The 24,223-nt window shown below is 42.6% G+C and overlaps 1 protein-coding gene across 1 annotated transcript; it reads right to left on the bottom strand.

The window, feature by feature from the left end:
- Nucleotides 1-4,809: 4,809 nt before the first annotated feature.
- fus (FUS RNA binding protein) lies at nucleotides 4,810-24,193 on the bottom strand. Its single transcript, XM_005739894.2, has 15 exons — nucleotides 24,129-24,193; nucleotides 22,350-22,374; nucleotides 21,993-22,156; nucleotides 21,731-21,914; nucleotides 20,529-20,752; nucleotides 20,251-20,449; nucleotides 16,012-16,046; nucleotides 11,784-11,819; nucleotides 11,121-11,230; nucleotides 10,651-10,780; nucleotides 10,298-10,396; nucleotides 9,944-10,082; nucleotides 9,647-9,744; nucleotides 6,222-6,366; nucleotides 4,810-5,513 (listed from the first exon to the last, which is right to left on the bottom strand). The coding sequence occupies exons 1-15, from the start codon at nucleotides 24,139-24,141 to the stop codon at nucleotides 5,474-5,476; spliced, it is 1,641 nt and encodes a 546-aa protein (XP_005739951.1). The 5' UTR covers nucleotides 24,142-24,193; the 3' UTR covers nucleotides 4,810-5,473.
- Between the last annotated feature and the right edge of the window lie 30 nt (nucleotides 24,194-24,223).

Consider the following 24,223-nt stretch of genomic DNA (forward strand, 5'->3'; position numbering starts at 1 on the left):
TACAGCTTGTCATATTTGAATGAAAAATTGCATTTTGAACCTGAGGAACAAAACGCACAATGAGAAAACAAGTGGGCCAAGAATGGAGCCCTGAGGGACGCCATGGTGACAACCTCTGCAAGATAACAGATAACTCTCTATCATCATTGCACGGTCATACAGAGTACAATAGTAGAACGAAATTGGAAACTGTCCTGCGTCTGCACTACGCAGAAAACAACACAACACGGCACAGTAACTTAAAAAGTCCAGGGAGGTATCCAATCAGGTCAGCTGTTTGCATTGATTAGGGCTGTTGCCGTGTTGTAAAAGCTGTCATTGAGTCTGCCAGACAGCAGCAGCTTAAACACCCGGTGTCCTGGGTGTGTACATTCCTGTAGGATGCTGTGTGCCCTCTTGACACAGCGAGTACTGTACAGGTCCTTCAGGGAGGGAACAGGATGTTCAATGATTTTTGGGCCATATTAATGACCCTCTGAAGTGCAGCTGGAAAACCACACACAGATGCAGTGCAGCACACTCTCAATGGAGCAGCGGTAGAAGACAATCAGCAGCTCCTTCTTCAGACACTGAAGATGCTGTTGGGCCTTTTTTAAAACCGTCTTACCTGTTTGTTAAGTCACTTGACACTGAATCAGAAAATAAATGTTACTTCATTTGTAATGTGGTGTAATTATATGATAGTATTTTTAGATTTAGGTTAAACTATTTCCTGCACCGAATTGAAATAAATGAGTCAATGAGTCTTCAGCACTTTTCCTTATTCACTCAGATCAGAAGAAATATTTGCACAGTTACCTAAAATAAAGAGTAAAGGGTAATGGAACATTTTTAAAAGTCCTGTTATCAGGAAGAACAACGACAGGCTGCTATCAGGTGAATCTCACCTGTCAACATTCTCGCTGAACGCCACACAGCCTCCTTTCAACTTTGTACGGCGCAGTTTGACCTGATGCTTCAGATAATTCAGATTTCCGTCCAAATCAACTCAGACGTCAAACTTTACACATTTACTCACAATTTTACACAGCAGACGACTGTTTATCAATAATATAATAATGTAGAAATACTCTATTTTAACTAAAGTCAGGTTAAAGTATTATTAAAATAAGCAGCAGACGGTGGTAACATTCAAGTCCGTTACACCAACATCAGATTTTCCATGTTTGCAGGTCGTTTTTCACATATATGAGCAATCTGAGAGTCAGCACACGATTATTGTATTATTATGGATTATTGCAGGCTAATTATTACAAGAAATTAATTGAAACCAACGAGAAAGGTGATGACTGAAAAATCATCTGAAGACAAGAAGCAGCAATGGCAGCAAATTCATCCTGAACAAAGAAACAAGGAAGAAAAAATTATGTTAAGGGATTAAAGGAGGACTCATGAAGGACTGAAACTGTCTGAAACAAGCCGCTTTAGTTCCTGTCTCTTTAAGAAAGTGGGCTTTCTTCTGATTGGCTGAGTTCTTGAAGGCCACTTACGAGCAGCACACAGAGTATGTGAGCTCTATTGTGTCTCTATTGTGTCTCTATTGTGTCTGTTTGTCGTTGGCGACTGTGAAATAAAACCAAAACAATGGGAGTCAGTTTCTGAGACCTCATTATTTGAAACTCTGACAACGTAACACTAAAATCGGGAAAAGCAGAGAAGCCTTCCCGGCATACGTCTTTAACAGAACAACGTTCCTGTAAATCTGTGGAAAGCAGGAATGCTGATATAAAGTTCAAATGTGCACGAGGATCCAGGATGGCCTTTGGGGGGATTGTTTAAGGAAGCATCTTCTGTGACTCACCCAGAGATTATAAAAGGCCAAACATCTGCTTTGTGAATGAAACCAATTAATTTCCATGCTTCATTTATCTGCAGTGACAGCGGGACCTGCACACTGGGGACTGTGAACAATAGGCCTGCAGCCCAATCAGGAAAAAACTGGTCAAACTGCATCAGGTTTCCCAGAATCAACGAATGAACAGGAAGTGTTTCAGAACGAGTGAAACGCTGATGTTTCCACTGAGCACATCATGTTGTGTCAAAAGTGTTTCCCTCCGCACGTCTTTATCTTAAACCTCGCATGAAATTTAGCAACAGAAATATCAGACTGAGTCACCGAGAACATGAACTGAACTGAAACTCACACGTACGAAATCAAGTCAAATTCAAATGTATTTGTCACATACACAATCCTACACAGTACGACATGCATGTTACATAATAGATAAGAGATGAACAAAGGTCTAAACGATGTACAGAATAAATTACGAATTTAACCTAAGAAGTAAAGTCTGAACTAAAAGCTAAGAAAATGATAACTGTGAAACAAACAAGCTCACCATCCGTAACACAAGAAACAGAGACTGAAAAAAGTTCACACAGAATGACAGCAAGCTTTCAACTGAAGATGGACATGAACCAGAACTCTGGAACATTGTAGCACGAAGCCATAACTCTTCTTCTTGTTTGGTTGTTTATTAGCACAATAATTACTAAATAAAAAGTTCAAAAGAATAAAATAAAATGTGCAAATAATCAGTTTACAGAATAACGAGTTACATTATTGTAAAGAAAACTGGTGTAGCTGAAATTCAAATAATTGACGGGGGGAGGCGTAGCACAGGGATCTGAGCCTCTGTGAGTCCCCTTTACTTTATCGATCCACATCTCTAAGCAGCAGTCTGTTCATATTAGTGTGCTCCAGGTATTTCTTTGATGAAAATGTTCGAGGTGGTGGGGTAGTCTTCATCACCTGATGTCATCCCTCCTCTTCTTCGATTCCTCTGCCCATGTGCGATCCTCCAAGCAGAGATGTCATTTCCAGGAACAACCAGAGTACCGCGGGGTCGCTCGTCGAGTCCTCGATGAAGAGCGGTGAATGGAGCTAAAGGGTTAAAATAACTGTTCACACCTGTGTTTCCATCCATCTTCTTCTGCTTATCCAACAAAGCGATGTCATCGAGCGAGAGGCAGGGCACACCCACGACAGGTCACCAACTTATAATGGCACCATTTCTCCCACCTTTGTCTTCCTAACTCCTTCTGGAGCCTTTTAGCATATAAACAGACAGAACTTCATTCAGAACTTCAGGTAGTTCCTCTGGGAAATATTTACCTGTACAGTTAAACTGATCTGGAATAAGCCCTAAAAATTTTCCCAAAAGTTTTTAGAGATGTTGAAACTCTAGACTCAGGACATGATTACTGAAACTTCTCTCCAAGAAGATTAGAATACGAGCCCATGACCTGCCAGAACTTCTCCACACTGTCGTTAGTCTAGATTTCTATGTAAGCGTTATAAAGAAGAGCAGGCAGCTCTAGATGATGACTGCACCCTCCAGGCAGATTGCCCAACATCCTCAGGTACCACAATTTCCAGTTTATTTTCCCATCGTTGTTTTATGGAGTCAGTGTTGACCTTGCTCAGTGATGTACGGTCTGCTTATTAACCCATTTATCTTACCAGAATGGTACGCATCAGAAAATATGTGAGTAATGTGTCTTATACATGTTTATAAGGTTGGAAACCTGCAGTCAGCTGAGACTGAAGTCACTTGGACGAGCGACGAAAGTTTCTCCCACTGAAAACGCTACGTCCACATGAACAGAATCAAGCTTTTGAGATTCCTCTTTAAGATTTGAATCCTTTTGCAGAAAGAAACTCGAGATTGTATCAAGTATCTGTAAAAGTCCAGTTTTTACAGTCCAAATGTTTGATTGACATTTGGAACAGCAAGTGTGCTTTAAGAAAAAGGGTGTAAAAAGAAGACGCCTGAGGGTGCACGTCATTCAACTTGGTCTAACTACATGCTGATAAATAAACTGTAGGCAGAGCAAACCTGTCGTTACAGGTAAGTTTACGGGTGACTTTCTACCTCAATAATGGTAGAGAGGACAGCTTTTGTACCCGAGCTATCAGAAGAGCGTTGGGCTTCATCCAGTTAATGTTGATGGTTGTCCTTGCAGTCTTCAACAGAATATGTAAAACAGCCCTCGCTGAGACATGAAGGGTCCTTCATTTATGTTTCACCAACACGTCTGCAGTTTGGGGCTGTAACAGAATAACGTGGTTTGATCTCCAACCACACTACAACCTGGCATTTATTACTACCCTGCTGTGTGTAACGAGCCCTCTGTGCAGCTTCTCTTCATCATACACAGCTGTAGGTTTCTAAGAACAGGTATTAAACTCTTGTGGGTTAAAATCCATCTTTTTGCTTTACTTCACTTACTGCATCGATTTGGTCCCCCAGCTGACTTTAATATTATTACATTTAATAAGGCCTTTGACTGAACTGCTCCTGGGTCCTTTTCAGTTTTTAATGTCTTTAAGCGTCATTTCTGTGTATATATTAAATCAGATTTTATAATTATGTGTTTAACTTAGAACAGAAGGATCAGGCTGCGTCTCAGGAGGAGATGATGTGACCCTCTATTAAAGTAAAAAAAAATAAAAATCTGGAAACTATTTCAACTGAAAATAATTAAAAAGTTCACAAGATCTTCTGAAGATGATGACCGGCATGTTTTCCTTCCTTGAACATTTTGCAGACGAGAGCGCTGAGTCAGTGATTCAAAGCTGTGCCAAGTGGACGAGCAACATCGACGGGTTGATCCAGGCATGACAAAAACAAACTGACAGTACCGGGAGTCTTTGAGGTGGATAAAGAAATGTTTGACACTGATCCAACATTTCTAAGAACTGGAATTTCTTCATCTGTTCGAAGCCTCTGAAACTATCAGCCTGGAGCGTTTAGTGATCCGGTTTTCTCAAAGCATCACAGTGAAAAAGAACCACAGAAGAACGAGTTACTTGGCCAACACTTTCATTTGGAAAAGCAGCACGAGCACAATACAAAAACACCAATAATAAATAGTAAAAAGTTCTTGAACACAGCTGTAGAGCCGGGGCTTCGTTTACATCGCACACTGGCCATGGTCAGAATGAGCTGGCATCAGCGGGCAGGTGTGGCATCTGTGCCTCTTGATCCCAAACGGTCTGAGCCGTCGTACGTCGCTCACTGACCCTGCCGAACATCAGGAGGAGGTGCCGCGTTCATCAGCAGGGATCAAAACACCGGTAACGGTGCTCGCTTTGAGCACACGTTTCTCTGAAAATCTGGACAGATAGTGACGCCAGCTGATGATCTTTATTCACGTCTCAGACATAAATATTTTGAGCTGGGAATCATGCAAAGCTACTCTGACAGAGTGAAAGCGTGAAGCTGGAACAGAGCGGTGATGATCCCGGAGAGTCGGGCAGATATAAAATCTGATCAATTAAAATGTTGAAGCTTGTTTTGGTAAACGACGCCCCGCTGAGCAGACAGTGTGGATGAATCACGACAGCTAACACTAACACAGGGAGAGTCACGTGTTGAATAAGGAGTGATATAAAAGGTGAGAGGGGCGGGCTGCGTCCGGTACGGACACCTGTGCACACGTAGGTCGTCATGCGAGCGGCCGGGATGGGCTAATAGGGACGGCCCCGCCGCTCCTGCCTGCGGTCGCCCCTGGAAACCAAACACAAAGACATAAAACATCAGTGCAGTTTCCGGCCAGCGGTCGAGTTTCTCCAAGTCAACACAAACCACAGAGGCACTGCTGAGCTTGGACTTCAACAAGTCAATACTCAGACTAAGAAAGAAATAAATGATTTCAAAATCAACAAAACAGATTTTTAAATGAAATGAATTTAAAAAATCTGATCAGTGGGACCAAATCTTAAGCCGTGAAACCTGTTACACTCCAAATCAGGCTAAAAGTGCTGGCACGTCTGGGAAGGCTCCATCAGTGCTGATCGGTACAAACAGGTTTCAGAGCAGCATGAGCTCCATGAAAGGAAGAGGGGAACCTGCAGACTGGGAAACACGAGCCTGTCCCAACTGTTCAAATGCAAAATGAGCTCAGATTTTATTTAAATGGTTCATTTTCAGTTTGAACATCTGCTGTGAGTAAAATTCGAGTTTATGATTGATGACATCTGTTTTCCCACGTGTGTGTGTCTATAATCATTTAAAGCAGTTCTCCTGCTGTCTGTCCTGTGTGCAGGTGTGTGCAGGTGTGTGCAGGTGTGTGCAGGTGTGTGCAGGTGTTGTTGACTCCACCGACACTGGAAACATCTGTAAGGCCGGGAGTTAACTGTCATGATTAACCATAAAACACTTGACGTACACGCGGGCACGCCGCCTCACAGAGCTGCCGTGCATCTTGTTGCTCACCTCACATCCATCTTGCCGGGGCCAAATCCTCCCCGCTCGCCTCCTCGGCCTCCTCTGAAGCCTCCGCTGCCGCGGTCGCCGCCGCGGCCCCTGAAGCCGCCCCGATCAAACCCCCCTCTGCGGTCTCCGCCTCCTCCGTAACCTCCTGCCAGGAAACAAATGAGGTGAGCGGGAATGCATGACTCACCAAACTGAAATGTTTCAGTTGTACACATATAGGTGATTACAGGAAACCAGAGTAAACCACTACAGAGCAGAAGGATTCCTTCATAAACCGCACTGTGTCTGTTGTGATTTAATGCAATCATACATTCATTCATTCAATATCTGCAATCTTTTACTCTAATGTAAACCTACAGCAAAGTAAAATATGCTGAAATATTAACCTCACAGCTACAAGTTTATCCTCCTGAGATGTCTTAAACATTCACAGGTCACCCTGTTCTTCTTCTCCATCTTAGATAAACCATGAATGATGAAATTCCCCATTTTTCAAATATCATTAGTTACATTTACAACGCAGAAGGTCAGAGCGTGTCCAGGCTGCTCAGATGCTACGATCAGAGTTTTAACGGTTCCTCGTTCTTTGTTGAATCAAGAAGCTCCTAAACTTTGGAACAGCTTCCTCTGCTGAATCTGCAGCTTGTTTTAAACGACTGCTAAAAACTCTTTTTTTAAAAAGGTTGGGTTTTCTTTAATCATTCGTGCATCATAGAATACATTTGCATGTGACAAACGGCAGCTGCAGGTTGTTTCAGTTGCTCCTGCTATTTTCTCCTTACTCAGTATTTTTACATAATTTCTGTAAGGATTAATAAAGTATTCTGATTCTTGCTGTGTGTGTGTTTGAGCACATAACTGTGTGTCTGCGTGTTACAAAGTCATCAGGACTATGCGATCGCACAGTACAAGTCGACCATCCTGATGCAGATGTAGACACGTGGTCGCCAGAGTCTGCCAGGGTGCGCTTATCATTAAAATCACGGCGAGAAAACTTTAAAAATTACCAAATGTAAACTTGTTTTCAAGTCACAAACACACTACTTCCAAATGTAACAACTACTGGAAATAGAAGACATTTTTGTCCTGCAGCCGCCTCATGTGGAGATCAGTTACGTCACCTGAATCCTCATTCTTTCTGCTTTTGTAATCCGGTAATCCAGAAACAGCGATAAGCAGCTACGCTCCACTGCAAGCATGTGTTCTTCAGCCACATTTATGAAATAGTTCAAGATTATCTCACGAACATGACCTGCGTGAGATAAATACTGATGCTAACGCGCGTTCACTCATCATCGCTCATTTCAGCCATCAGTAGAGCTCAGAGAGCAGATCTCAGTAGATTTTATATCATCAGACAATGACATGAAATAAAACATGATTTAATCTACAGCCCCCCCACCTATCACATATCTAACTGCAGAATTCATAAAAAATAAAAATGAGCAGACACGTCTGTGTGCTCTTCTCTTTGATCAGGTAAACTACAGCTGTGCTGTTGATTTCAACAACTCAGTTTCAGGTTGAACCTGAATGTTGTGGCTAAACCACAGAAAGCTCCCACAGCTAAACACACAAGCAGTAGAAGTGTACACAGAGTGAAAGCAGCTGAGACAAAGGCTTTAGGACGAACTCCAGAACAACAAAGCAGCCGGCCGGGCGAACGTCGGGGTCGGAGGGCACTCTCAGCTTCTGTTTCAGTCAGACTGAAAACAAACACTCAGAACGACTGAACAACATGAAAGATAACAACATGTTCAGCTTTCTCACTCCTTAATAAAAGTCTGCACGTGCTCTTTTTGTTCGTGATCCGATCGTGATCACATGATTTCTGTTGTTCATCCTCTGAGTGTAAAACAACTGAGGCACGAACTGAAACTGTGATATTACAGGAAACAGTGATACCCAAACAGCACCTCACTTAAAAACCAGCTGATCGAACAGCGTTTGGTCGGCAGGAAGTAAAGTTACCTCCACGTGTGGCTGCTAATCCTCTTCTTCTGTACTGTCTTCCTCCCCTCACCACAACGGCCGCCCCTCCCTGAGCCTGGTTCTCTCTTGAGGTTTCTTCCTGTTAAAAGGGAGTTTCTCCTTCCCACTGTCGCCAAAGCGCTTGTTCATAGGCGGTCATATGATTGTTGGCGTTTTCTCGGTTTCTTTGTATTATTGTACGGTTGACCTCAAACAATAAAGCGCCTTGAGAGAACCGTGATTCATATAAATAACAGTGAATGGAATTTAACTGAAGTGAACTTTTAGGGTATCGTGAAAGTTATTTCAAAACTGTGATCTGTGACAGGAAGTCAGGTCAGCTCACTTGGAAAATTCTGCTTCCGCTGTTTGGCGTTCGTGACAGCGTGGGTGAAGCAGAAACAGTAACAACTACACACTTTAATAATAACTACATGTGTTTTTATTTATTTAATGCATGTTTTGACCTTAACCCTTTAAGACCTACCATAGAACCAAGTCCGCCAGAGCTTATCTTTATACTTTTACATGTTGTAGAGCCATTTGTGGGAGCATTTCAAGTTGCTATACATCAATACAACCATTATAGCCCAAATTTTAATAATATGTCTGCATTAAGTGCATAGTAGTTACATAAATTGCAAAAAAGTGCAATAAACTACAAAAAAATTGAAAATCGTTTTTGGTTTTTTGGGTTTTTTTACATATATTTCTAGTTAGAGAAATTTAAGAGGCTTATCCCTCAAAACTGTAAATGCAAAAAAGTTGCACAAAATAGTTTCTAACAACAGGAAATTTATTTTCAGTGTCTTCATAGTTTTATTTTTTTATATACTGCAGGAAAAACAAAAATAAATATTATAATGCAAATTTGCATTTGCAGCATCTGCATCAAAATAAATGTTCAGCAGTGCAATTTGAGTTCTAAGCGTCCCAGAAACTATTCAGAAAAGTCAAACATGACTTTTAAAAACACCAGTACAGGCTTATAAGGCCCCGAGGGTAAAAAACTAAAATTTCCATGAAAATGACGTCACTTCCGGTTTCGGGCAGGTAATGGCAGACATGCGATCGTTCGCGCTGACGTCTATTCCAACGTAGGAAGTGTTACGAACAGCTGATCAGATCGGCAAAGCGTGTTTCTGGAATATTATGTTTTTGTAGCTGCAAGTGCTTTTTATGCAGTTTTTGCAAAGCCATATGTGGAAGGAAACTGTGACCGAGGACAAGCTGATGGCATCAGATGTAAGTTCAACTCCTCTGGTTTCATATGCAAAACAAATTATTGTGCTAGCTTATGTGGTCCCAGTTCTGCAGTGATTTAGAAATAGTTACGCAAAACAGAGCGTGCCCGGTTAAACGCATAAAGCTTTTTTTAAGTGTCTGAGTAAACTCTGTGAGTCAACAAATGTTCACCTATTTATTTATCTAATATTTTTCCAGGTGTATCTAACCTCGCTCCATGGGGGGCATCCCACCAGCATCTTCAGCTTTCGGAGCTTTGCACTGGTTACACTCATTACGCCAGGAGAAGTTCAAGTTCCCACAGTTACTGAAGAGAAGAAAGGAAGACTTTAGAAGAACTGTTATATGTTGATAACAGATCCGTAGAAAGATTACTACATTAAATAAAGGTAAGACTGAGCAAAACTAAAACATCTGGCATCATATTTTAAGCAATCATTGTACAAGATGTTTTTGTTGTGTTTTTAATTCTAATTTATTGTCATAGAGGAGTCATCAAAACTCACGGGTTTGAACACTTCCAATCTCCGGCTCGCTGCTGCCCTCCTCCACCACTGGCACCACCTCCTCCCCCTCCATTGCCACCGTTGCCTCCTGGGAAACCTCCCCCTCGACCGCCTCCGAACCCTCCACGGCCCATCGGACCTGCACGGAAGAAAACGCCACAGCATCTGTCAGCGGGACACGTGACTGATGGTTCAGTGCGAGGCTGAAGCTTTTTAATTCACTGCAAACAGTAAACGAGCATTTTTGTTACGACTCAAAGTTCACCTGTGAAGTGCACCGTGTGGTCCGACTGCTGTTTACAAGGTTATAATTTTTCACTTTATAAAAATAAAAGTAAAAAGAAAGTGACTCGCCTCCTCGCCCTCTACCTCCCCTCATGCCTCCTCGGCCTCCAAAGTCAGCTCTGCGTGTGGCAAAGGACACCTTGATTGGGTTTCCATTGAAGTCTTTACCTGGAGTAAAGCGATGAATATCAAAGGATCAGATATGAGGTATGAAATCAATGCTCCTTTCTAGCTCCATATTCTTGGACTTTCCAACAGTAGCTTTGCATGAGTTACAGTTCAACATAATCCATATTTCTGTTATACTTTAGCAGTCAGTTCCATCAAAGCCTAGTTTCCAGATACAAACCTTATAAAACCACTTAAACCACCAACAGAAACTCAAACAGTGGGGAAGCCAAAGCTCAGAGGTAATAACTCACCATCAAACCACTCGATGGCAGCTTTAGCTGAGGGGGGGTCATCGAAGGAGACCGTGGCCTCCCCCTTCAGCTTCCCCGTCTCTCTATCCGTGTACAGGTTGATCATGGGCAGGCCTGTCTTCTTGTTTACCTAAGAGGACAGAAGGAAAGGGATGAAAGTCCACGGACCAGAACTGTGAACAGCACAACAGTTCAGGTGCTGTGTGTTACCATGGAAATCAGACTAAAGGATAGAAATTCATTTAGATTCCAAATGATGAAATTCTTCTTCTTTTTCTGAAGTGTAACATAAGATTTTATGACGAGCCAACGCGATCGGGGAACCAAGAAAGAAAATGGCTTCACTCCAGTTTTTGTTAAACTTCAACATCAAGCCGGCGCTTCTTTACCATTTTAACCAGTCATCTATACATGACACATCCAAATAAATGCTTTATTGATTACTGACCAAACACAAATCAATATGTTACCTTAATGATCCCAATCTGCTTAAAAAAGTCAGCCACTGATTCAACAGTGTAGTCGTCTCCCAGGCCTTGCACAAAGATGGTGTTGTTATCAGAGTTATCCTGGTCCTGCACTGTTAGAAAATCATATAAAGTGATGTAATTCAAGCAGTAACAATGGCGTAAAGCAGGGGTGTCCTTGAGAGCTACTGTCCTGGAGCTTTTACATGCATGCCTACTCCAACACAGGCGAATAAAATTGTTGAATTAGCTCTGCAGCATACCATCAAATTTGGCAAAGGCCTGGCAACAAGCCTTTCATTTGATTCAGGGGTTTCGGAACAAGGACGCATCTAAAAGCTGCAGGACTGCAGCTCTCGAGGACAGGGGATAGAGACCTCTGTGCTAAAGGAACTACCAAAAGGCTTAATTCTCTAGAAGTGTCTCTAAAAGTGCTCAGTAAATGTAGGCTTTATTATCAGAAGAAAACTAAAACAAAGTGAAAAATGTCTGCCAATTATAAAGCCAAGAGAACCATGTCTTGCTAAATTCTTGGCATAGGAGGAAATATTTGTAGTCGTTTCTTCTGAATTTATTGGCTTTAGTTCATCTCTCAGACTGACATCACACCAACGACTGAAACTGTCTTTTGCTGGTAGCTGAACAAAGAAAACAGGAAACACTTACTGAAGCCGGGTCCTCCGTGTCCTGGTTCTCTTGGTCCTTAAGGACAAAAACAAACAGATGTTAGGTGTGGAAAAGGTCAGCTGTTCCATCACACACAAACAGTGGTCTAACTAATAGTTAATTCATTTCATGCACACCTCATCCCCACAGGTATATCCAGCACTACTGTCAAACTCTCTTTAGGTTTATCTGTCTGAACGTTTTTCATGTCTCGGCTCATTCGCTTCACCGTCATCGTTATCACACTCCACTGAGGTCAGCGAGTGGCTCCATGTCCCAGGAACAAGTGTAAAAAACACAACCGTCCACTTTATTGAGATACTGCCTTGTAGCTATTTCTGTGCATTGGCTTTGGTCCTTTTCTTCTCCAACGAGAACAAGCAGACTCTTTGGAAAGAGCCTTAAAGGTGGTTTGTTTACATGTTGGGTTTTTTAAGAATTGCTGCAGTCATGTTGAAGCGTTTTCTTTAACACCAACATTACAGAATCATTGAACCAGTCAAACACACTGAAACACAATTGTTTTAATTTCTATGGAACAGCCCTACATGTCATTAATTGATCCCATTGGATACTTGAGTTTTCCCACAGCTCAACAAAGGATTCTTGCAAACTGCTCAAACATACGTCCTGGGAACACGAACGCCATGTTTGCCATTCTGACAATTGAACCCGCTCAGAAAACCATCTTCACCTGTGCAGGTTTTCAGACATTACCTCAAACACCTTACGAAGCGCTTCAGTGCATCAGGTCCCGTCACTTTTCTGAAAGGAACTTGGGCTCAATGCTCCCTCTTTAAACAAACACGGGACTGGTTATCGGATGCCAAAGGCAAACTGCCTGCAGGAGCAGACCTGCTCGTGTCCATCTGACATTAAAAGACTAGTTTGGGGGCTTTTTTTAATATATTGTTCTAGTTTGTGGCTGTGCAAACAAGGAGAACCAGTCTTTGGGCACAACTCACTGAGGAAACCAAAATAAAAAACCCAAAATAGAAAATAAAATCTGATCCGTAACTAACATGAGCAGGCATCAGTGTCCCAAGCTAAAAATCAAGATTTCAGCTTCCAGTTTATTTTTCACTGAGCTCATTTTCAACTATCTTTGACATTAAACAACTATCGGTTAGGGTGGAGCATCTGGCATTGGCTCCCTGAGAATCTTATGAGGAAATAATCAGGAAACTAGACACCACCCTCTCCACAATTATATCAGTAGTCGCAGATAGCTGAACTTTTATTGGCTGGATGGAAAACCTTAAGTTAATGCCCAACCCTAACAGGGGTCAATGACTTCATGACCTTTTATTTCTTTCAATAATTCCAATACAAACATTTTTTTCTATTACATCTCTTCCACATAAGCACAATAAAAAACTTTACATTGCAGCTAAACTGAAGATTTTTCACTAGAAAGCATACGCCCTCGTTGGTGTTTGTGATGTTGTGGATCTTAAAGACATCCCACCCCAGCAATGAGTAAACTGGAAGAATCAGAACGGACCAAAACCAGAAGCCTGAATATGAGCATCTATTCTCAGATGCAGTGGTGAGAATTTTGATATGGACTTTCCTACGCTAAACACATAACCAGTGATTATTTTTATTATACTAAAGCACGCCCACCTTTCTATATGATCAACCCACATCTGAGGATGTGACTAAGCATCCGTACCTCTTGTTCTATTGTTTCAAACTGATTCCAAAGTTTTCTGCAGAAAGGCGGGCAGACAATGGTGTTCGATCCCATCCACACTGAGGACAGTGCAGAATCAGAGCCTGGGAGATTAAACCCTACAATAAACTACTCAACAATCTTTAAAGAAAGTTCGAGTTAAGTAAGTATGTATTAGATTACTACAGCCCTTCTACAACAGGGTCTCGCCATTTGCAGGAATCCCAGTCAACATCTCCAAGTAGTTTGGGCAAACAAGGCCAAGCCCTACTGAAACAATCCAAAAAAAAAAAAGTGCCGTAACATCAATCTAAAGGTCAGGATTTAAAACAAACAAACAAAACTCATCCTAGAAGCAAGTTTATTATGAAGTTCCTATCTGAATAAATAAGAGCTCTAACTTTTCCAAAAAAATACTCTCACCAACTGAATTATTCAAAAGATGTGATGAGTCTGATCACAGATTGGTGTTTGAAAAGCTTCTTGATTGGCTCAGTCCAGTCCAGTGATACAGCCAGCACTCTGATTGGCTCTATGGTGGGAGGGGTGGCCCACCGCCATATCTGACCATGCAGAAGGCCCCCACAGATTTCTGTTCAGGATTATTTGAGCCTCCTCCTGCAATGTTTTTGTAATAGTCCCCGAATCACAGAATCACCAGTAAAACCAGTAAAGAATGACTAGAAATGTGAAAACTTTTCATACTTTCAGGTTCAGCTGATTTAAAGCAGATAATTGATGGGCAGAACGTCCAGCATCTTTGCAGTTACCCAGAGATTTTTGCAAGGCATTCTTTGAACCCTGTTTTGTTCTTACAATGTCTCTAATGAAAACACCTTTCAATCAGCATACGTTTGCTTTTTCCGCAGCTGTTGTGCTGCTTCAAAATGGCCTTGGAGTGGTAATCTTTGGGTGGTGAATGACACCAATACAGACACAGTGGCCATGCGGGGTAAACACCATTTATTGCTAGAACCTTGTTGGGCGTGCTACCTGTAAATTTTAACTAAAATAATTTGGTAATTTAAATAAAAAGCCCACATTTATATAAACTCTCCGATCCGTATCAGTTTGTGCTTCTTATGAGCAGGATTGTAAACAACTGAAAACATTTCCTTCAAGAAATATTGTCCAAACAGTTTGAAGGGCTTGAAAAAAAGATTATGACTGGACTTCTTTGGGTTTGTGAAGACGTTCACCTCTCATCCAAAAGGCTTCTTCAGTTCCCACTGCTGACCGTTGCAGGTGTCACGAGCCGTCGTTCAGAGTAGGCATAGATGGCCTCTTTCAAACCAACGTTCATCTTGTCAAATTCTCAAATTTGACATTCTCAACATTCTCAAAAGCTACCCCACTGTGGGTTAAATACCTGGGACTCTCCGCCTCTTGTTTCTAGAACTGAAGGGAGTTTCACTTCCTGGATGGGAGGTGAAACGTCTTTGCAAACCCAACGAAGTCCAGTCACCTTCTTTTCGAGCTCTCAAAACTACCATGACTGGATGACTGAGAATGGTAAATAGCGCTTATATAGCGCTTTACTAGTCCCTAAGGACCCCAAAGCGCTTTACATATCCAGTCATCCACCCATTCACACACACATTCACACACTGGTGATGGCAGCTACAGTGTAGCCACAGCCACCCTGGGGCGCACTGACAGAGTCTACACAGACATGTAGTAGAACTACAGTGGAATGCATCAAGTCACCGCCATTACTACTTAATCTCTTTATGATCACAAAAGAACAAAAGCAAAACCCTCTTCAGCCTGAATGAGCATATTCTCGGATGCAGTGGTAAGAATTTAGATAGGGGCTTTCTTACTGTAAACAAATAACCTGCAACTACTTTAACAAAGCTAAAGCATGCCCGCCTTTCTATACGATCAACCCAGATCTGAGGGTATGACTAAGCATTCATGCCTCTTGTTCTATTGTTCCAAATGGATTTGCAACTGAACCAAGAATTTTCAGTTTTCATCACCGTGAGTTCCAGAGTCAGTGTCATGTGAAAAAAATTCCCAGTGTGTGCAACCCAACCAGTTTTTACCTTTCAACCGTCTTTGGTGGAAAGTACAACAGAATCAAAACATCTGTCAACAGGTTTTCAAGCCAAGCCTTAAAAACCATTTAGGGTCATTTCATCTATTTAACACGATTTGTCACGTTTGCACAACACGATAAGGTAAGCAACACTTATCTCACTTCAGTCACTGAGTTTGTCACCATCCACACTTCAAATTCAAACACCGAGTGCCAGAGGAGCAGTGGAAGGGCTAATGATGCAGTTTTAACTCCCTCCGATGGACATTTCAAGTCAAACACACAAAACACGATGGGTGTTATTATCTGTACAGTCATGCTAGAGACAGTATACATCAAAAGTCTTAACATTCGCCTGACCTTCACTGTTAAATAGCTGTTTTTTCTTCAGCTTTTCAGACAGAATCAAGTTTTATCCCCCAAGCCACACTTGAAGTACCAGAGTTTGAGCTTACTCCCTTTTAGCTTTGACACACCTTTTCACTCAAGTGTTGAAGTTTTTTGTCACTTACCACCAAACTTATTGAATCCTCCACGATCGCCCATTCTGATGAAGAGGAAGAGAAAAACGACACGCATTGAAGGCTGGAGCTGACAGCGATTTCTCTCAATGGGCTGAGGTTAACCTTCACTCTCACAGCGTCTTTGCTAAACCCACCCCTCCTCGCTGGCATTGTCCAAATGTACCCTTACTGCATGTTGATGTAACCCATGGACAAGAGGCCAGTGTACAAACCCTGTTAGCTGAAATTTGCATTTCTGACTCAGAAGGTGTAAAAACTTTCAAGTTCCATTTATTTCATCATAAGAGAATTAACGAACCCAAACATCAGAGCTCTGATCCCTTGGTGGGTGCTGTTTGTTTGTTTCTTTAAAGGTCTCGGAAAACCTTTATTCACTCAACACAGGGTGTCTACAGGTATGAACGACTTCAATTTAGAACCTTCAGACCTTAAAGATTTCACTTTGAGTAACACAAAGGTGAAAACACACTGACACCAGGTCAAATTTTCATTTGTTTTTATTCCCGAGTCTGAACAACACGGCGCAGACTGCTCTATCAGCATTTTCAGCCACAGGCTTTAACAGCCAAAAGTATTTTTATTCTTATTCACGTGTGTTTGACCTTCTTTCCTTTTCGATCATTGAGCAGGTTGGACAGCAGGGCCTCTCTACCGTGCTCAGGCCTGAGGCTGGGTCTCACTGGGCTTTAACTTAAAGTACTTATGTATTTTTATCCTGAGATAAAACAGTTACTGTCTGCAATGATTTTTACACAAAGTAAAGCTAAAAATTATACTTTTAAAAGGGTAAAATTATCCATGACATGCCTTTCATTCTAAACTGCATTATATAAATAAAACCGAACTGAATGAGGCACAATTTTTTCACCCAGCGGGTGAAAGCACTTTGATATTTATACCTTTCTATAAAATTAAGCTGGTAAGAACACGCCAGTGGAAAAGTGTGTAGCAAACCCAACCCCACCCGTTTTCTCTTCAGCTGATATCTTTCCAGCAGACCAAACCATTAGCTGCTATTCACCAGGTAGATTACACATCATTTGATGCTCTCTCGCAGGTACAGCGTCGGCTTCTAAAAATTAATGCGGTCACATTGTTGTTACCTAATTATGCAGAGGAGGCCAAAATAGCAGCTTTGTGTCTTGGAAACTGTCTCAGTGACATGATTTTAAAATGTTTGAGACCCACTTAACTGAATTCAAGAAAATGTTATTCTTCTTTAGCGGTTTTTAGAGTTTCAAGTCTTTTTTAAGGACCCGTAGACACCCTGTCTTTACACAAATTGCAGCAATTCCCAAGTGTTTGAGACTTTTCTCCAAAATGACTGATTAGTATTTAAGTAATATATCCTGTGTTATTAGAAGACTATTAAATCTGACTTCCCCATAATGTGATTTTCCAAATGATGGCTTAAGAGCAGAAAGCCAGCCTGGAGAGAAGGTAAAAGCCTAGGAGAAGATTCAAAGAGTGATTAAAGCAGAGTATGGTACAGTAAACCTGCAAGGGCTGGTGGGGAAGGTGGTGGTAACAGGTGAAAAAGGCAGGTGATGGTGATATACTGAGGTGTGTTAGTTTGTAGGCAGAGTGAAGGTCACACTTTATTCTACAGAAACATTTCAGACACAAGCAAAGATGAAAAACTCGCCGTACGGCATCTTTGGTTGCCCGGTCAATGACTTGGACCAAGTAAGTAGCAGAAAATAGATCGATGGACAAAGTATTAATTACAGATAAAAAATGTATTTTAAAACAAAAAGAGTGCAAAGGGTCTGAATACTTTCTGAAGCAACTGTATACTTTACTATTTATAGCTGAATGGCATTATTGAACTCCAGATGTGGCACAACACACATACCATTATCTTTCTTTGACCTGTTCATCCATCGTAAAACTGATAATACCCCAAAGTCATTTGTAAACTTGGATTTATCAGCTGATTAGTTCTCACTGTGGCGAATATCAAGATGACCCAGTGTGGAAGGAGATGTACAGGAAGTACACGATGGATGAGAAAATACATAATGGAATGGGAAACTAGTTTATCGGAGTCCAGCTCTAACATCATGAGGTCACAAAGAAGAAAACGAGAGACTACGTAACCTCGTAAGAAGAACAAAAACATCAACTTACCGGTTTATGCTTCACAGCTTCAAGCAATCAGTGCTGATGTTCTTTGTTCTGTACATTTAATTCATTGGCTTTACGAAGCTTTGCTCCAACCCATTATCCATTTCTGCTGTTTTAATCCAGCTTCACCCAAAACCACTGAGGCCTCTGCAAGTATTCAGACCTCTGGGTATTAACACCAATTACCCGTGGCCGTGCACTTTTCTTTTGTGCATTAGCCTTATTACAGCATCCTGCTAGTGCACCTGTAACTTTTACTAACACGTAGTTTTCCCAGTGCTGGATCAGAGCTGAGAGAATAACCAACAACAATTCACAGTGATGTGTGATGAATGAATGATATTGAATTCAGTTTTTCCTGAGCTGTTTGGAATTTTTGTGGTTTCTCATTTGTATCAGCCTTCGTTTTTACATTTGCATCTTTTCTTTTCCAAGCTTGGAACAGATGAATCGAGTCAGTGGTATTAAAACAATCATTCTATTGAAAATGACAAATCTGAATCACATCCCAGCATCTTCAGTGTGTCCCATACTTTAGGGTTATCCTAACCCTAAAAATAACCCTAACACATCCATGTAAGACTACAGCCTCATCAGCATTCATAGACAATTCCTTTGCTTTTATTTTGAAAGTGCTGGCACTGTAAACATAGCGGGCCATGCTCGCGTTTTCACAGTCGATAGTTCGACGGCCGCATCACTACTGTGTGTCACCATCACTCTGGAGTTCGAGCTGGACAGACTTGAACAAGCTTGGAGTACATTTGACTCCAGCTCCGCCTGACTCCACCCTCTTGGACTGCAGCTGGTGACAGTTCTTGTTTTGGTTTTTTTAAACGGAGGTCCACACTAACCAGATTCTGCCACGACGCCGAGCTCACTGAGGCATCAGAGCTGGAGACGAGACGAAGTTCAGCCAGGTGACGAGGATCTTATTGAAGAGGCAGCTGATAATAGCTTCCTTATTTATTGTCTCAAGCTGTATCTTTATTATTTATGAATTGGTTTTGGAATAGACAGGCTTAATGGCACAAAACACTGAATGAACCCTGTCAGACGTTATAGCTCCATAGAAATAACATCAATACTTCAGTAATGAACAAATAATCCATACATTGGCAGTTTATGTGATTTACTTCATCCTCTCTGATCAGAGAGCACCGATCATTCTGTTGTGTTTGCACTGACTAAGCAGAACAGGAAACAGTACTTTCAACCCATGTTGCCACAAAGTAGCGCTGAGTGAAGCGCAGATTTTCAAAATAAAAGAAACCGAGTTTGGCTGTGTGTTGTTTTTGTGTTCTGGCTGTGAACCTCTCATTTTTGGCTTACTGATCCCTTCTTGACCAGATTTTTTTTATTTGTTTTTAACCTCATCACACTGTCAGGCGGGTCTGCACAGGGTCAACCGGACCACAACGCAAACCACCATGAACCAAGAAAACCCAGCTGAGTGGACGTCCTCTCTTTTATAGGACGAGCTGATATCACAGCACAGATGTTGGCTTTTAAAACTTTTACCTTTGTGCTCTTAATGTGTAAAAAACACACCTGCAGGCAGATGAAATAAGCCTGTTTAAGGTCACACTTTCTCCTCGCTGCCTCCACCTTCTGTTTTCAAAGATGAGTTTCATTCACCTGTTCTTGTGAGTACTGTAATGTTTCAGAACACACTGCTTTTTTGTGGCCATTTCATGTTTCTTTTTGATTTGGTGGTAAGGTGGTCCAGTGGCCTCAGAGCAGCAGGGTCTGGGTTTGAATCTGTTTTATCGTGTGAGGAGTCTGCAGAGATGATTCACAGCTTTGGCTCTTTCACTTTTCAACCACATGTCGACTCACTGGACCTTTAGCAATGTGGTCTTCAGCGTTTTTGGGCTGGGTGGAGAGGCGCTCCACGGGATCTCTCGCAGCACTGAGGATTACATACTCTTACAAGCAGGTGAGGTCAGAGGTGTAAATATGAATCACTACTTCTTTTTTTTTTTACAGGAAAAAGAAGAAGTAGTGCGGCTCCATGTAAAACCAGATGGGTGGAGACATTAAGATGTAGCACAGCCCTGAGCTTCTGTGACTCATAAGTCAATGATTGATAACACCTACCCCATGCCTCCTCTTCCTCTTGGACCACCTCGGCCGCCTCGGTCAAAACCTCGATCGTATCCGCCACCACCGCGGCCTCCAAATCCGCCTCCACCACGGCCCCTGCCCCCACGGCCTTCCTGACCTCCATAACCTCCATCAGGACCACCGTATCCTCCGCCTCCTCCTCCACTTATCGGCGGGCTATCGCCTCCATATCCTGAGAGAAAGTTTCAACCTCAGCAGACCAAACACTGATGTGCTTTCAATCAGTAATCAACAGCTACACAACCCCTCACCTCCACTCTGCCCGTACTGGCTCTGCTGGCTGTAGCTCGGCGGAGGAGGAGTGTTGTAGCTCGGCGGCTGGTTGTAGTGACCTCCTCCGTGCTGAGACGGTTGTGGGTGGCTTCCGCTGCCCCCGTAGTTACCACCAGGCTGCCCTCCACTGCTGCCGTAACTGCCTCCGCTCGCTCCGCTGCTCGGTGGCTGGTAGGCGGGAGCTGGCGAGTTGCCTTCATAGCTGTTAGAAAACAGGAAGTGTTAAAGACTACAAAGCAACATGGCAGCTCACATACGAGAGACTCAAACTGCAGCTGCTCAATTATGGTGAAAACCTTAATCCTGATTATTTTGTTCAATGCTGTAATCTCGATCATTCACTTGGCGGCTCATCAGCCTTTTACAGCTAAGGGCCAAAAATGATTTGACTGTAAATGAACAAACATTTACTGAACATGTCTGAATGTCCTCAAAATGAACACAATGCAAATGAAAGCATGTTTGGCCTCCGCAGTAACAGAGGGGTAAAGAGAAGTTCAGGTGGCAGCGGACACGTGCACGTCGACACACCTGAACTAATTAAAAAGAGGCTTTGTGTGATGAAATTAGCTAAAAGGGTCACCGTCTGCAAGTCCACGCTGGCTTCAAAGGACACATACCTGGCGATCAGCAGACAGCTGAGGTCGCCACAGAGGAAGTTTGCTCCTATAACTGGAGCGCCCCCTGCTGTACTCACATGAAACTGCAGTACAGGCGCCTTTTTAAAGTTCTATTCGATTTAAACTAGTTCGGCCTCTAGGCTGACCTAGAATATAATGAAAAACAGAGCACCTGCTTTATTAGGATTAGTATCATAGAGATAAGCACTGAATTACTGAGACTGACCTCGGCTTATGTTGTACTTTATACTGGGGACCAGTATGAACATTTGATTTTTATTACAGGAGTGTTCTGACCACCATCAAACAACAAAAAATAACTGCACTCCAAAATTATTTAAAACTAAAGACGAATGCGGCCTTTAAATTATTCTTTTTTTTGACTGCTTCTATCAAGGTTCGCTAAAGTAGTTCACCTGCCTCCATCTCCTGCTATCCCAGCATCCTCCTCTCTCACACCGCAGGTAAAGTCAGTGAGGGTTGTGGTTGCTCCTAAACACTACCGCTGTGCAGATGGGGCAGAAATCAGTGAATTAAAGGCGAGGTGAACATGAGCATACCTCGCAGAGGATGGAGGAGGAGGCTGCTGCTGCTGGCTGTACCCGGAGAATGACGACTGCTGGCTGTAGCTCATGCTGGACGGCTGGTTGCTGCTGTTATAGCCACCGGAGCTGTAGGACTGACTTGAGTGACCATACCCACCACCGCCACCGCCCTGGTTGGAGGATGGAGACCCGTATCCACCTGGGAAAAGGAAACTGATTCACAGTTGACTGGAAAACAGTGACTGTGGATTTGGGCGGACGTTGGGGCTTCCTCTACCTGACTGAGGATGGCCGTAGCCGCTATAGCCTCCCTGACTGTAGGAGCTGGAGCTGCTGTCCGAGCTCTGGTTGTAGCCTCCGTAGCCCTGCTGGCCGTAACCCGGGCCAGACGACTGACCGTAGCCCTGGCTAGCACCGCCACCTCCACCATAGGATGGATAGCTGCACACACCAACCAAGAATACACCGTTTCAAATTGTTTTCATTGACTTACAAAACAAAATCATTTCCACAGTTAAATGCAAGGACTTACTTTTCTTGTTTTAAAATTCAAAAGCTAAATGTATTTACTCTGAATGAGTATTAATGACTGAAAGCTTCATGAATGAATAAAGACATGATTTACATAACTTACCCCTGGCTAGATGTTTGGGAATAATCTGTGGGAAAAAGCAGAGAGGGTTAATATTAAAGTCAGTTTTGATGATAGCAATAAAACAGTGTCAGACATAATCTAGAACCTCACAAACTCAACAGTAACTATATAAGACACATTTTAATGGTAATTATTAAATGAATAAACTATATTCTATCTGTAAAAACACTTTTTAAGAAGGCCACGTCACTGCTTTTTATCATCCAGAAATGGAAACTGGTAATACTTAGGCTCAGTTTTCATGACATGGACTAAAACTGATTCTCTTTTAGTCTGGGACTAGATTCAATCCATGTCCGGGAGATCTATCCAAACCGAACATAATTAACAAAAACAGACGATTTAAAGTGTTTCAGACTGCAACACTGTGAAACTATTTATGAATACATTAAAAACCAGACACCAAATCCACTGAATTCAAATTTGTCAGATCAGTCTGGATGTGGGAGAGAGACACACTCAGTACTTTTAAGATTATGCTTAAAACTTTTGTTTAGTGACATAGAGTTAGGGCTGGATCGGGTGATCCCGAACCGACAGGCTTCCCATGATGCACTGAGCATTTCTTCTTCGCTCACACCACTCTGCATCTTATCATTTGTTGTCTCTGCTCTCTTACCCCCAGCTCGGTGTTATGGACGAGCCTCGGGGCTCCTGATCCTCCCAATCAAGTCACTGTGCAGCTGAATCCTAATGACACACTTCAGCTATAAATTACACTAAATCACATAATGAAAAACACCCATATTGCTGATAAGCTGCTGCAGTGCAGCTCAGTTTAATGATGCAGTTCACATCAGTCTAGAGCTTCCTGTGCAGGTCAGAAGTATCTCTGTGTCTCAGCGGTGTGTGCAGCGAGCTTTAAAGCATGACACTGCATGAAAATAGCAACACAAATGGAAATGTGACAGGATATTGTGCCCTAGTGTGTGTTGTGAGTTCACTGATCCAATCAAACACAGACACAGTTGCCCTTTTATAACTATAAACTTTGAGTGTCCTGTGCTTATATGTTTGGAAATATTTACGGCCTGTTTATTTATTGTTTCGTGTTTTTCTGGAATAGCAAAGCCCTCCCTGTCGGTTACCCTCCAGTTCAAACACCCAGCCTGCTGCTCCCTCCCCTCACCCCCATCAGGCAGATGGCTGCTCCTCCCTGATCCTGGTACTAACGCAGGGTTCTTCCTATTAACAGGACTTTTCCTCACAGGGGGCCATGTGACTGTTTCTGTGTTGTTGCAGGCTCTTTACCTGACAGTATTAATAATCCAGCCCACAGATGCCAAAAAATTAATAATGAAATGTCTTTCATTATTTGGGGTTGAGTTGAACCCGCCCGGTGTAGGTGAGCTGGGTTTGCTCGGTCTCCGCTCTGATGTCCTTCTAATAAACCGAGGACAGGGGTTAAAGCAGCGGGATCGGCACAGGGGGGCGGTTACTCTGCTCGAGACCGCAGTGAGCCACCAGAAACTGGGTCAGCAGCAAAACCGGGCTAACGGCGAGCTAATCGGACCGCAGCAGCTTCGGTTACTCAGAGTTAACCGAAGCTAGGCGGCGGGGCGGTCGTGCAGCCGGACAAACGGTGGCGTAAGGCCTGCATGAATTAAATGTGATAATAAAGGATGGACGCCACGCCCCCAGAGAGCCATTTAAACTGCAGCTAGCCGCTAGCTGTCCTCTGTTCACCGGCAGGTGAAGGTGATGCTATCTTTAGCTAACCGGCTCCAGACCCCAGACAGATTTGCCCGTTTCTCTTACCGTTAGACGCCATTTACACGGAGACAGCGCCGCTTCGGCCTTTCTCTCGGTCAAACAACGCGTCGTTGGATGATTAAACCGAAGAAGAGGACGAA

This window comes from Pundamilia nyererei, unplaced genomic scaffold, assembly GCF_000239375.1.
Source record: "Pundamilia nyererei isolate P.nyererei 1_Seehausen unplaced genomic scaffold, PunNye1.0 scaffold00095, whole genome shotgun sequence".
In the NCBI taxonomy this organism is placed as follows: Eukaryota; Metazoa; Chordata; class Actinopteri; order Cichliformes; family Cichlidae; genus Pundamilia; species Pundamilia nyererei.